Source organism: Puccinia triticina, chromosome 13A (genome assembly GCF_026914185.1).
Source record: "Puccinia triticina chromosome 13A, complete sequence".
Taxonomy (NCBI): Eukaryota; Fungi; Basidiomycota; class Pucciniomycetes; order Pucciniales; family Pucciniaceae; genus Puccinia; species Puccinia triticina.
In genome coordinates this window covers 4,628,928-4,643,045 of record NC_070570.1, presented here as the reverse complement: position 1 = coordinate 4,643,045, position 14,118 = coordinate 4,628,928, and the positions used below count along the sequence as shown (strand labels likewise).

General features: G+C 49.3%; 2 protein-coding genes across 2 annotated transcripts; one reads left to right on the top strand and one right to left on the bottom strand.

The window, feature by feature from the left end:
- Positions 1–7,193: 7,193 nt before the first annotated feature.
- PtA15_13A422 (uncharacterized protein) lies at positions 7,194–7,487 on the top strand (the record flags this gene model as incomplete). Its single annotated transcript, XM_053162619.1, has 2 exons — positions 7,194–7,395; positions 7,474–7,487. The coding sequence occupies 2 exons, from the start codon at positions 7,194–7,196 to the stop codon at positions 7,485–7,487; spliced, it is 216 nt and encodes a 71-aa protein (XP_053026577.1).
- Positions 7,488–8,378: 891 nt separating this feature from the next.
- PtA15_13A421 (uncharacterized protein) lies at positions 8,379–11,038 on the bottom strand (the record flags this gene model as incomplete). Its single annotated transcript, XM_053162618.1, has 12 exons — positions 8,379–8,635; positions 8,711–9,062; positions 9,116–9,388; positions 9,458–9,773; positions 9,840–9,955; positions 10,032–10,261; positions 10,322–10,385; positions 10,463–10,537; positions 10,610–10,703; positions 10,760–10,807; positions 10,867–10,954; positions 11,017–11,038. The coding sequence occupies 12 exons, from the start codon at positions 11,036–11,038 to the stop codon at positions 8,379–8,381; spliced, it is 1,935 nt and encodes a 644-aa protein (XP_053026576.1).
- Between the last annotated feature and the right edge of the window lie 3,080 nt (positions 11,039–14,118).

Here is a 14,118-nt window from a genome sequence, read left to right as displayed (position 1 = left end):
GACGCCGGTCTCCCCGTCTGGGAATCCGTGTGACAGCCTTGATCCTTCTTGTCGGCGGACACAGGGAGTGGCTCTGGTCGTCCTTTTGCTTACAGGTTAGTGTTTTGGTCCGAGGGTATAACGGGATGGATCGATCAGAGGGATGCTGTAGGCACTGGTATCTGTTCATACACTCCAGCAAGAACTGCTTCGTAGTGGCCCATAAAGCAGGAGAACTCAAGTCACCGGGGAAGTTTGCTTGCTCCTTAACTCATTCATAGGTCTGGTTGCATCTCTGATAGATGCTGTGTTGGATTCAAGTTTGTCTGCCACAATGGGCCCTTATGTGAAGTGGAATCATACCAGATGTGTTGAGCAATAGGGGGGTCATGATTGAAATTTACAAAACTTTGGGACACATTTTAAGGTGTTTATGAACATTGGTTCTAACAGTTGATGTGGACTGGTTGATCAGGACTTCTTGCTGCTGTGCATTTTCCCAAAAGTTTGGAATTTTGTTCATAAGGGCCTTCAATTGAGCTCCAAAGTTCAGTACAATTCAAGGGTGAACCCCCCTAATGGATGTGTAGATTGTGTGTCTTGGCTATGCTGAAAAACCAAGGCTAGGTTAATGATAGGGTGTACTTGATCCCCCATCTTGACCCACACCCATCAGGTTCTGGTAATCATGATGATTTTTGATTGCAGATTTCTCTAAAACTGTTTTTTTTTCAGGGTGCATGCCAACAACCTGCCAGGTTGTCTTCAATTGCTTATGCTACACATCATTGAAACTGGGGATGGAGTGTAGTTGGAGGTCTGAGAGCATCTCCACCACGCAGGACTGAATCCCCAACTTGTGCAACTGTGGTGCAGTATTAGTCCCCTGCCCAAAGACTTTTCCACACCGCTGAGTTGCCAAAATAGTACCTCCAGGTCGTGAAAGGGGCTGCCCCCAATTCCCCCTGCTCCATGACCAATCCTTGGAAGGAGAGACCCCTGTCAATGGCCGGTACTGTCCCTATCACGAGAGATGCTATCGCCACTACTAGTATTATAAACACCACCTTTGTATCTATAAACTCCTTTGTTAGTGTCAATAGTGCCGTCATAATTGAAATCTTTGGTAGGGTCATCCCAGTACTGACCAGAAATTGTCATACATCTCACCACCCCAGCCATTGATGGCCAATATCAATGTACAGTCAGTAGAGGAGAGATCTCAAACCAATATGTTGTATTGGACAAATGAGGAAAACTCAGAACCCTCTCTCTTCTACTCGGACCAATCTAGCACCATGGAAAAACTGAGAGTAGGTGGTAGGTGACGTGAAGCTAACTCCAGCCTTGACTCCAACCATACACTTATGTAAAAGTTGTAGAGCCCCCTGATGATGATAAAGGGACAATTGTTATTCAAGGGGAGTAATGTTGGAGTACCACTGGCATTTCAGCATATTTTACTGAATGTCACCTGACACCCATTCACATTGATTTTTTCATGATGTCGTTGTATCAGTCAGAGAGGAAGGGCAGGATTCCTCTCAGACCGAGGATATGGGATATGGTTGAGTGGAAAGATTTGGAAGAATACAGGCCGCGGGGCTGCATCAGAAAAATCTGTCTGTTGGATTTTCAGCCTAGCCCACCTGCAAGCTTTTTTGCTATTTCTGTAGGACTAACCAGGCTAAGGAGGAGAGAGCTCCTCTCAGAGCAATACATAGAGTGGGTAAGGACTGGAACCCTCTCCCTTCCTCCTGTAACAATCTAGCTTTATTGGTTGGGAGAGGAAGAAGGATAATTGATATTGAGAGGTATGTATTGATTTCCAGTACCGGACATTGAGAGGTACATATTGATGGCTGGTACCGGACATGAAGAGGTACTTGTTTAGGGTGTTCAAAGTTGACTTTCATAAAATCATAAAATTCTAAGCTGAAAAAAATATGTACACCCAAACACTCAAATTAGAGCAACATTTCTAAAATGGTACACATAAAATTGTCATTTGAAAGTTTTATGATTTTATGATTTTATGTAATTAAAATTTTATGATTTCAACTTTGAACACCTTAATTGATGTCTGTTTGGTACTGGCTATCAATGCATATTAGTCCTCTCAATGGCAGTGGAAGCCATTGGTAGTACAATTTGACTTCTGTTTAGCGGAGTATGTAGATACAAATTAGCTTGGTTGGTACACACATCAAGAGTGTATGTGGATGTTGAAGTTGGGGATATTGGGGTTTGTGTGCAGTGAGGAGTGGAGTATTGCAAGCCTCTGGCTGTGTGATATGTGAGCCAGAGGGACTATGTGGGGAGCTATACTGTTCTAGATTTGGGACTGGTATAGGGCCCGAATGGGTTTTTCCCAGTTTAGGACCTCCTTCAGGGCCTCCAGTGGAGGGACTAAATTGACTTTGGGTAGCTACTAGCTAAATTTGGTTTAGTCCCCCAATTTAGGGCCTGCGGTGGAGATGCTCTGAAATGGCAGAAAAGCTTGCCAATGTGTGTGGCTGAAAATCATTTCTGCATTCCAGTCAAAGGCCTGTAAATCTCTTTGAACCCCATAACACCAGGAAACAAAAGGAGTCACTGGCAAGTGACATGATGCAGATTTGGGCTCAGCTCCAACACTGCTTCAAATTTGCTCCAGTTCTGCCTCAACAGCACATTTTGGGATCACATGACTGCAGCAAAGCAGTCAATTTTACCCAACCAGCTGATGCTCAGTGAGTCAGCTTTGGCCATGGCCCAGCTAATCCTTGGATTTTGCCATTGCCCAGATGATCTTCAGCTGAGCCAGGGCAGGGCCAAAGATGAGCATCAGCTGAGCCCTGACTGGGACAAAGCTGAGAATCAGCTGGGAGAAGAGTGGGGCAAAGCTGACAATCAGCTGGTCCATGACTGGGCCAAAGGCTGGATTCTAAAGCTGAGAGTGTGCTGGGCCCCAAACCTGAGTATGAGCTGAGCTCTAAAGCTGATCATAAGCTTGGGGCCAAAGCTGAGAATCAGCTGGGAAGAAATGTGGATCAGTTGGGCCCAGTTGTAACTGAGAACCCCCTGCGTAGAATCTGGAAGCTGAGGAGATGGTTGGCAGATTGGGGGAGATAGTGGTTAGATATTGAATAGATAGTGGGTAGCTAGCTTGAGCTGGCATGATGTCACTTGTCATCAACTGATTTTTTTTGTGTTGTAATTGTCTTGGCCTATTTTACATTCCATAGACACCACCAAAGAGGTGATTTCCAAAATTTAACCTGATTAGTGCAGAGGTGTGACAAGTAGAACATTAAATATTGGGGATTGGACAAAAGAAAAAAATTATATCAATTGATATAGACATGAGAAAATCCAGAAAGCTAAAAGGAGAGAAGAAGAAAACTGAAAAGGGCAGAGGTAAACTGATTATACCATTTTTTGAAAGGGTAAGAAATGTTTAGAAGGTATATGCTTTGAATTATATACCACAATCCTGTTGAGGAATGATTAAGGCAGATTCTTTTAATATGAAAATCTGAAGGAAATATAATAGTTTCCTTTTTCTTCTGATAGATTTACATCATTTTTAGTTAATTCACTCAACATCCTAAAACTACAGAGTGAAGAACATGATGTTCCATTGAAAATCAGTTTCTTTTTTTCTATCAATAACTTATCTAAGCTAGCTTGGATGAATAAGTTGACTTTGAAAGTGTTCATTTGATTGTGCCATTTTGAGCATTCTATCTAGATCAGCTGTAAGGCCATCAATTCCATAGTAGAAAAGATTATTGACAAATGATCTTGCCACGGGCGTCACAGTTTCATTACTTTTCATGTGTATCTTATCCCAAGGTGTTGTGTACTTGGATTCCAGCCATATTGCCAAAATATGCCAAAGAATTTGATTTGTGAACTTTTTCAAATTTTGGAAACATAATTCAATTCTTTCCAACCTCTTTTTCCAGCTCAACTCATCTCCTTGCAATCTATCAGGGTTGATCAGAAGCTCTTGAATTCTCTCAAATATCTCACTGGCCTCCTTCAGTTCTTTGCTGTAATCAAATTGACCTTCTCCTTGTGAGCCTCCTCTTGACAGGGGAGAAACTGTAATAAAGATTTGTACATAAAATAAAAATACTGGAAAGATTACTGCAAGGTTATGGTATTTAATCCTTTGACTGCAAGTTTTGAAATCAAAATCTGTTTTTTTCTTCCAGTATTCATACCACAGATTTTGATACTTTTGAAATGCATATATCTTATCTCTAAGTAGTGTACTTTGTGATGCTACTATAAGATTACTTGGATTCTTCCTCCTGAAATATTCACATACAATATTCACCTGATATCTTCCTAATGTAATGTTTTCCTCCGCAAGTTGTGGAACCTGGTCAAGCATAGATCTCATGTGAGATTTGTATATATCATGCATACCTTTGCATTCCATGAAATCCTTCAATGTTAACATTGGTAAATTATTGGCATGGACTTTGTAATTTTTGTCATCTGGGTTTTGATTTGTATGTTTTGTGAATTTCAAGCTGGTTTGATCTGCCCTTATGTGTGAAACTTGATTACCCTCACCTTGGTCTTCTGATCTTGGTAAGAAGGCTTGGATATCTTGGGAGGAATCCGAAATTCCTCCTTCCTGTGATGCACCTGAAAGACCATTTCCAATTTGGAATTCAGAATGTGGATGTGAGCCTTCTAAGCTTCTGTGATTTTCAAGGCCCTGAAATTGAAATGATTTATTGTCAGGTTGATTGGGTGAATTGGAAAATGAAATTTTCAACAATGCGGAATTCTTTCTTTTGGTACCCCTTTGGAATCCATTGTTTTTTATTAATTTTTGTTTCTGCAGAATATTCTCAGTTTCCATTGAATTGGATGGCAAATCATGCAAAATGGATGATGTTATTGGTGCTTCATTGTTTGAAACACTATTTGATTGATGACTTTCCTTGTGTGATATGGGCCAACTTTCTAATGTAGTTTGTGTGTAACTGAACAAAGAAGATAGTGAGTCCTCACTGTTTATGAAAGATTTTTTGTATGCTTCTTGGTTTCTTTCTGATTGATATTTTTTGGCCTCTGTTTTGGATTTGACCAAGTCTTCCAATTGATTAAACCCAAATTCCTGAGTTAATGCAGAGTTCTCCCAGGAGTGTAAAGTCTGTGTGGCACAGTTTTCCCATAGCTCATCTTGGCTAAAAGGGTTTTTAGCTTCCAAAATTTCATTGGATGTAAGATCATTATTTGTTTCATGTCTTTTGAGAGATCTTGGGTTCATCTGGGCTTCCTGATTTGTCATTTTAAAAAGTGTGTCATCATTTTTATTGTGAGAATCTTCAGCATTCATTGATTGGGGTTGGTGATATTCAACCAGAGGGTTTTGTCCAGAATCAATGACCTCTTGAACTCCTCCGCAGCCACCTGAATGAGATGAAAATGACAAATTATTTTCCCGCAGATCAAGAAAGCTGCCGGCTTCATTTGATATGATGGGATTATTGATTGCAGATGAATCTAGGGAGTGCTTGGGAGATAAAGCACCTTTGTATTTGGAACTGGCTGTTCTATTCTCATCTTGTATTTTTTTCTAATGAAGATGGTGTGTCATCTTTCCTAAAGTTGAGCCATGCAGCTAAGTGGTCAAAGTCAAAAGTATCATTTGGTTCAGAAGTCTCCCAGAGCTGAAAAAGCTGGGTGCCAGGATTAATTGGGTCCAACTTTTCATCTTTGTTCAAAGCAATGTTGGCTTCCATATTGTTGTTGATTTGAGAATTGGTATTTGTGACATGGGCATGGAATGCCCTGTTGGTCATCTGAGTTGCCTGATCATTGGTCACCGGAGGAGATGTGTGGCAATTTTGGGAGTGGGTTATCTCAGGCTTCAGTGAGGCTTGGGGAATGTGGGCAAGGGAGGAATCTTGGGAACCAAAGGCCTCATGAAGCTCTCCATAGCTACCAGGGTAAGTTGAAAACAGTAGGTCGCCATTCCACGGGTTGAGGAAATCGTTGCGCTGGTTGGGTTGAAGAGGATCATTGATGAAGTCTGATCCTGAATGCTGAGTACGCGGTGATTCCCAAAGCTCTCCAATAAAATGAGAGTCATCATTTGCACTGGCAGCATTAATGGCTAAAAAAACAGAAAGCAGACAGATGCCCCCTTGCATGCTTGCTGAGCTAACGGCCTGACTGTGTATATGAACGGAAAATTCTACTAGTAAGTCCTTCGACGTTTGGGATTAGTGGAGGAGACTCGGGTAATGGGTTGGGAAAGTTATCCGATAAGCTGATAACAAGTGACTACGAGGAATGATGATTGGGGAAAAAAATGGCCAAGCCAGCGAGAGCACAAGGGAACAGCATACATCAGGGGAGAGAAATCTCCAAGTACATATTGGTTAATCTGGAAAAAACTGGTGACGTCGATAACACAAGTAGGGTTCGAAACACAAGACATTTCTGAAAAACTGTTTAGTTCGCGTTCCAGCGGCATAGAGTTAACAGGGATTGGAGGAGGCTCGAAAACACGTCCCAGCATTGAAGAAGAAGACACCGATTGCGCACACATTGTCGTTTATTGAAGGCGATGGAAACTGTTTATTTCGAGCGTTCAGCCGATGGCAAAATGGCAGCCAAGAATGGTGTTGAAGGACTGCAACGCGATGGGGCGTTGATCTCACGGAGATAGCCGGCCTCCTGCTGCCTTTGGGACCCATCGGTTGTGTTGGAACAGACCAATTGGTGAGCGGTTTCTGAGGAGTGATTGCTAGTCTCCTGCTTCCTGTTGGACTGATCTCGGCAAAACTCTTGGGCCAATCTGTTGCATCGGCATGAGAGGCCGCGGAGAGGAGTGCCGAGTGAATTTTTCCTCAACCCTGCTCCCGGAGCAATGGGGTGTCGGATGGGTGGTTCACAGAACAAATGCTCCAACAAATAAGGGTGGCTACTGGCTCGTCGGCAGGCTGTCCCAGGGTGTCCCCTCTGGAACGGCTTCCATATTCCAAGTACAAATACATAGGGTTTCGCCATCTCCATCGGCACATGTAGCTACATCCCAGGGTCATGGAGGCTGCTGCCTGATTGGATTTGGAGGATGCGCCAAGGACCCGTCCGAGTTGGACATGTAAGACGGCTGGTATCATGATGAGTGACTGCAACGCCCAGTCCACTTCCCCCCATTCTTCATTTCCAGAACATCAATCCATCCGACCAAGTCAACCATGCACTTCTCCAGCTTATTGGCCCTTGTCACGCTGCTCTACATCCAAAGTCAAGCTACCCACGGCTCGATGTTCCCCTGCAACGATACCTCCAAACCACACGCCAAGGGCGTCTGTATGGCCAAGATCATTGTACCCGATGAGAGGGGAAGCTCGGGTGCACCTTCGTTCCCCATTGAGTGGGATGGCAAGGAGTGGCTTGGTGAGTGTTCGGCACGGCACTTTTTCGCCTGGAGAGCAGCAGCTGGAGCAGCAGCTGATGGGATTTCCCCTGGTCTAGCCATTGAGCCTTGAGGCCAAACCGGCGGGCAGAAGCTTCACCTGCGACAGCCTGCTTATCGAGGACAAGGCCACACAGGCAAAGTATTGCTGCACCCTCCAGGTCGAGCCATACACGACAGCCCATGGCAAGGTGCGTTTCGGCTGCTATGAAGGTCCGAGTGAGCACAACCACTGATGCCGTTTTTTGACGCGGAACAGGCCACGCCCTTGACTAAGAAGGATGTCGCAGAAAAATGCTACAGGCGATGAACGGACTCCCCGTCCAATCCCGCTTCATCGCCGCCGATTGTCCCACCAGCCCCAGATTCTCTCCAGCCATGCAGCACCACAGATCCGCCTTGCATTTTCCACCCCAGTTCCCTCCCCGTGGCCTCGTCGCCATGTACATATCATCGCTGTTTTCCCGCTTGCCGGCGGCCTGCGAATCTGAAGGGCGCGCTTGTACAGTGCCCTACAAGTGGCCACGTTTTGCGGCCTGTGCGTCTAGCATCAGCGCAGCGCCGATGGAACTGCACTAACCTATGCCAAAATGTAGTGCGATTTGCTGCACTATACTGGGGGCGTACATAGCTGGCCGAGCGGTGGCCGAAACCAGGAAAAAGCTACTTAACCAGCCGCTCCTCAGGCCTGGGAGTGGACCTCCTCCCCGTCGATGATTTCCTCACCAACTGTGTCCCAGCCATTCAGGCAACCTCGGCCCAGGGCCATCGCCTTCCCCGTCTCTTTTCTGATCTCAAGAACACTCTCTTCGTGCCCATAAAAACACGATTTGGCGGGATGCATCTTCAGAAGTACCCGGAATTACGGCTACAACACTACATGATAAAGAGCGCAAATGGGCTTCCAAAAAAAGTGGAATAAGATGCTATAACAAAGAAATGCGGGAGAGAAGGAGCGGCAAGATCAGGGGGAGAAGTGCCAGCAGATCTGGACATTGGAGAGGAGATTGAGATGGCAGAAGTCGATCTGATGGTTGTCGAAGGTCGTGATGTGTTCTCCCTGATGATGATGATGATGGTGGTGGTGGTGAGGGTCGAAGGAGCTTGTTGAGCTCGACGAGGCGTCGGGGACGGCGGCGGATGCGGCGGAGGAGGAGGCCGAGGGCTGTCTGGGATGGGCGGGCGACGCGGGGTCGTTGGCGTGGAACGCGGGGATGAACCCTACAAAAAACGCCCGCAAGCCCTGGATGCCCGGTCAGCAGCAGCCGAGGCAGGGATGAGGAGGAGACGGCGGACAGAGATAGCCCAGCGAGACGACGTCGGTCATCAGGGACGCGTGCTTCGAGCCCGTCGACCCGACCACGAACTTGCATTGGACCTCCCGCGTCGCGTCCAGCCGGACCCCGCCCAGCGCGTCGATCGCCGCCCGGCCCTTCGCCTTCCTCGCCAGCCCCCTCGCACTCGTCGCCGACTCGGGGCTCGGGTACAGTCGCACGGGCGTCAGCAGGCGCGAGCTCCCGTCTTCTTCGTCATCCGCCGCCCGACGGGCTGGCCAGACTGCCTCGCCGGGCCCCATATCCGTAGACACACTGCCCGGCCGGCCGCTGGTCGTGCTCGAGTGCGTCCCGACCGACGACGACCCGTCGAACTGGACACATCCCGTCAGAACGCGCACCACACTCCCAGTATGGACAGACGCACCACTGAAGCGTCGGCCGAAGACGCGGACGACGGGGGGGCGGGGCGCTGGCCGAAGGAGGCGAACTTGACGACCAGGGCCGACCCGTCCTGCCACTCGGAGTCCGGCGCGTGTGCGCCCGGGCTCTGCGCAGCATCGGCCGGGCCCGGATGGGCTGCAGGACTGCTGCCGCTCGAAGGGGCCAGGAACTGGGCCCTCGGGAACCCGTTCGTCCGGTGCAGGGCCTGCTCGGCACGCTCGATGCGGTCGATGTACGAGCTCTTGTAGTGCGCCAGCTGGCAGGAAACACGCGTGAGGGTCAGCCCGCGTCGCCGACAACACATAATCGCGTGGGTGTCTCGTACCTGGACAGCGATCTTGGTGTTGAAGGAGACCAGATTGAGGTAATGTTCGGACGGGGTGAGCCGGATCTTGATCCACTTGATCACGACATGCTTCGGCGCCGGCTGGTCAAGGAACCGCCGGGCGTCGTTCCCGGCGAGCACCGCGCCCCAGTACTCGAGCCAGCGGCGCTGGGACGGAATGCTCACGCCGTCCCGGCTCGCGCTCGGGTCCGCCATCCGCCGCGCCGTGTGGTACCGCAGTAGGGCCCCGATCCGCGCGCGCATTCGCGCCCCGTTCGTCGCCGGCGCGGGGCCAAACGTCGGGCCCTCCGCCGGCCTAACACACACAGAAATCCGTCAGGTCCGTGCGGCTTCTCCCCGGGACGGGCGCAGGAGTGCTTACACCGTCGGCGTCTTATCCGCGTCGCCCGCGTCCGGCGTCGCTATACCACCCCGGCCCTCCGCATCGCCAAGCTGCAACCGCCCATCCGCGTCATGGCCTTCAGCCGGGAGATCGATCTGAGAGTGTGGAGCGGCAGTCAACGAGGACGCCATGATCCCTAGTATGTATGTATGTGGGAGGAAAGGCACGCACCAGCGCGTCTGCGATCGTCGCTCGATTGGCCACGATCACGCCTGCATAGGGCGCAGTGGCCGACGGGGCGGCTTTCGGCGGCGGATACGCCGGAGCGACGAGCTCGGGCGGGCGCGGCTTCGGGGCCTCGGCGGGCGCGGGGCCGGGCCGGGCCGGCGCAGCGTCCTCGGGCACGGCGTCCAGCGTCATGAGATACGAGATCGACATCGTCCCCGAACGGCCCTTGCCCGCTGCACCGTCCATCAGCTTTCTCCGCGTGACCAGGGGAGCAAGGAAGAGAGGGAGGGTACCTTTGCAGTGGATGACGGCCACGTTCGCGCTCGACCCGGCCAGGAACGCCGCCATGTCTGCGACCTGTTGGCGAATACGTGGGCAAGGATGGGTGTCAGAGGTTTGGGCGGGGGATGGGCCTGGATGGCGGGGCGACTGACGAAGAGGGGGATCATCGAGAGCGGAGGCGGATGGTGGTCGGGGAACGGGAAGCGGTGGACCTGGTGGTGGAAGTACTGGCGAGCGCGCGCGGGCGATTCGCGGGTTCAGCGCTCTGGCGACTGGAGGGGAGCGGGGAGGGGCTTAACTGCGCTGTCGTAGCCGTTCTCGGTGAGCGGACAGAAGTTGTAGATGCGGTAGGCGAGCGCGTGGCGGGCCTCGAGCCAGCGCTTGACCTGCTTGCTGTGGGTCTCTCGTCAGCCGGTGTGCGCGGCCGCTGGAACGGAGGAGACGCGTACCGGGAGTTCCTGTAGAGGGTCTCGATCCCGCTGGCCGGGAAGCCCATCCTGCGAGACGGGCGAGTCAGGGGCGGGGGCGGCGGGGAAGCGGGCAGCGAGCGACGTACAGGATGATCTGGGGGGTGAGGTAGCACAGGTCGAGCTCGACGCCGACCTGGGCGTCCTTCAGCCGGGTCTTGTTCCCGCTGACGAGCTCTGTCCGGGGCGGAGGCTCAGCGCGGGCCGGCGGTCACTGGGAGAGAGGGGAGACACTCAACTTCGGATCGCGTTCAAGTTCATCGTTGGCTGGCTGGGCGGGGGCTGCAGGCGTGGGCGGCCAGCTTGGGGGCACTCGCCGGGCGTGGGTCTGTGGGTCGCTTGGGCGCTGGACGGCTATCCATCCAGACTGGGGGCTTGGTTCTGCTGGGCCCAGGCGAGGGAAAACCCGTCGGATGAATGCTCGGCTCTCAGCTTCTATCTATGTACATAAGCAAGTCCAGCATCGGCAGCCTCGGGAGGGCGTTTGCAAGATGACTGCAGCATACATACAGGATTCCTGAGCTTGCGATTCCACCAAGCCTTGTCGCCGTTGACCGCTTGGGGTACTAGCTGACTTCTTGGCAAAAGGAAACATGTTTTCTTGAGCCTTATAGGGTTCATGGGATGTGGTTTTGATGACTGTGCCCATTTAGAGTGGCATCTAGAGGCCTCTACATGCCAAAGGGACCCTTCTGCTCTGAGGTGCAGGGGCGGAGCGTCTGCGGTGTGCAACGGCCAAAAACCGCGGTGTCCTTGCTATCCATGACCCCTGGTGTTTCCACCACAAATTTTGGATAATCTACTACCGGCCCCACTTCTTCAAAAAGCATCAAAAACTCAACTGTTTGAGCCATCATGGGTTGTTCCCAATACCACTTTCAGCACATTGTACAATTGGGCACCAGCAAGACACAAGAAGAGCAACCACGGCCACCCCCAAGGCTAAGCTGCACAGGGGATTGCAGGCCCTATCCTCAACTGTGTTGAAACACACATGCATACAAGCTCAACACATTGGCCATTGACTACCTCCACATCTGCCACCCAATCCAGGCATGCCACTAACAGTGAAACTGATGTGATACAATGCAGTATTGCCCATTTATTGGCATCACATCACGATTCCAATCCACCAGATTGTCCATCCCCTGAGGCTGTATCACACCACAAAACAGATGGATGGCATTGGCATTGCATCAACAGTGGGTGAGAAAACCTAGCATTGCATTGTAGAGACATGCAATTCAATGCAACCAATACATGCTATTGTATCTAAAAAAATAACACCTTTTCTGGGCAATTGGTGCTCAATCCAATGGGCCCTCTCAGCAACACACTTGTATTGTATTGTATCAGAATGTATTGGCAATACAATACCATGGATTGTATTGGTTTGGTGACTTGATCCAATGCCAATACAGTGTAGTGGACTATAAAAATACCAATACATTTACTGTACCGTTTCACCATTGCTAAATGTGTGCCCCTCCAAAGGACCCTGGAAACCCCCAACGTAGGTGGGTAACCTAAATGTATGAATTTTTACATTTTTTTGCAAAATGTTAGGAACAAAAAAGGGATGAATGGGGTTTGAAACCCAAAAGGGTACACACCAAACATGACATTTACTTATGAATTTCTGCTGATACTCAGTTATTGTCTTTTCCAAGAAGGTTGGACCTTTTCCAATCCTTTTTGTTTTGGTGTATGGGTTTATTTTTGATTTTTAGATTAACTTTTGGATGTAGTATCCCACAGACCTCTTGTCCTTTGCAGGTTGTGTGACGGTCTGGTGCTTGGTTGGCCCCTCCATTTGGGCAGAGGGCAGCGGTCTTTCACCATGCGCCGTGGTTGGAGGGGTCAACAAGCAGCCTTGGTTACAAATATGACCTCAGTTTTTCCTGAAGTCTACTCCAAGACCATCTTCTCAAGGATGATGGCTCTGGGTTTCAATTTAGCCTTGGGCTGTATCTGGCACCTGTCAAATCAAAACTTGGAGTATATATGAAAGATATGTGATTTGCAAAGGATTTTTGAAAACATTTTTTTTAAAATTCTGTCCAAGCTTCTTGGAAAAGACAATAAATCCCAATGCTACCTAAGCAAAGCAAATCTAATTTGCAAAAGAAATTGGGATGTAGTCCACACTAATTGTACTTTTCTGCACACCCAAACAGCGCGGGACTCATCTACTGGCTTCTGGGCGCAGGCAGATGCAAGGTTTAAAATTGAGCGTTGATTTTATGGTAATCAAGGGCAAAGTACCATCAAAGTACTATCCTCTCAATAGCTGCACTGCAAAAATAAAAGGGTCCACTGTAAGCAGTTGACATGCAGGAAATTGAGGGAGGCTTGTGGTGTTACTTAATACTCTAACCTTTCTCAAAGGGTTTGCTCAACCAAGCTTCAATGCCCAGTGACTGGCACATTGCACAGTGATTGCACCTAAAAGGCAATTAGGTAATCACAAGTGGGGTTACAATGGCAGCTTGGTTGGCGCACCAACAGTCTTCCTCCCTCTAACTTCCCGGCCCCATCCATTAATGTACCCCTGTCTTCTTCCTTTTTTTTTGCGCGCGTGTGTGTGTGTGTGCAGGGACAATGTAAGCGTTTGGCTAGAGCCAGATTTTCCCCACTTGTTCTTTGTTGGTTGTTGTAGAAATGAGAATAACAAATCATGATTACTTTATCCATCTGTTTCTCTCAAGTGACGGCAAGGCTTTTGCCTCTCCAACAGCAAATGTAAACACCAAGTTTCAACCGCATTCATGTGCAACCAAAAACACATGCCAATGGGTCCCAGAGACTCCGCATATATGAAAAAAATTAAAGTGCAAGTGCAAACACATGAAATACGCTGTTGCCACAGCCTATCATCCCCTCACTCACCACCCTCCCACATTCTGTCATCCATCTCACCACCCCAATCCTCCTTGGTTGACAGACTTTACAACTTGTTTTACCTGCAACTGCTCTTGTATCTAGTTTAGTAGTAATGCTTGGATATATACTACTATCTTTGTCCAGCTTGCTCTCTAGGAGAGAACCCCGGCTGACAGTCTTGATCCTGCCCGCCGCGGCATCCAGTGAGGCTGTGAGCCAACTTGGTAGTTTCCTGCGACCTAATTGGCTTCCGGCTTCAACAACATGCTTTGTGTCCCGTTGGAATCATCAGCTCCCGTTCAATTACTCACCGTCCTCATCAATATTTGTTTCCAAACAAATTGTCATCATGCTCTAATCTTCCCCATGGGACGGTGCAGAGCACCGATGCGAAACATTCCGCGTATCAGCAGTAGGACTCGTGCAGCAGGGAAATGGGCATCACCAAGGCAGTAAGT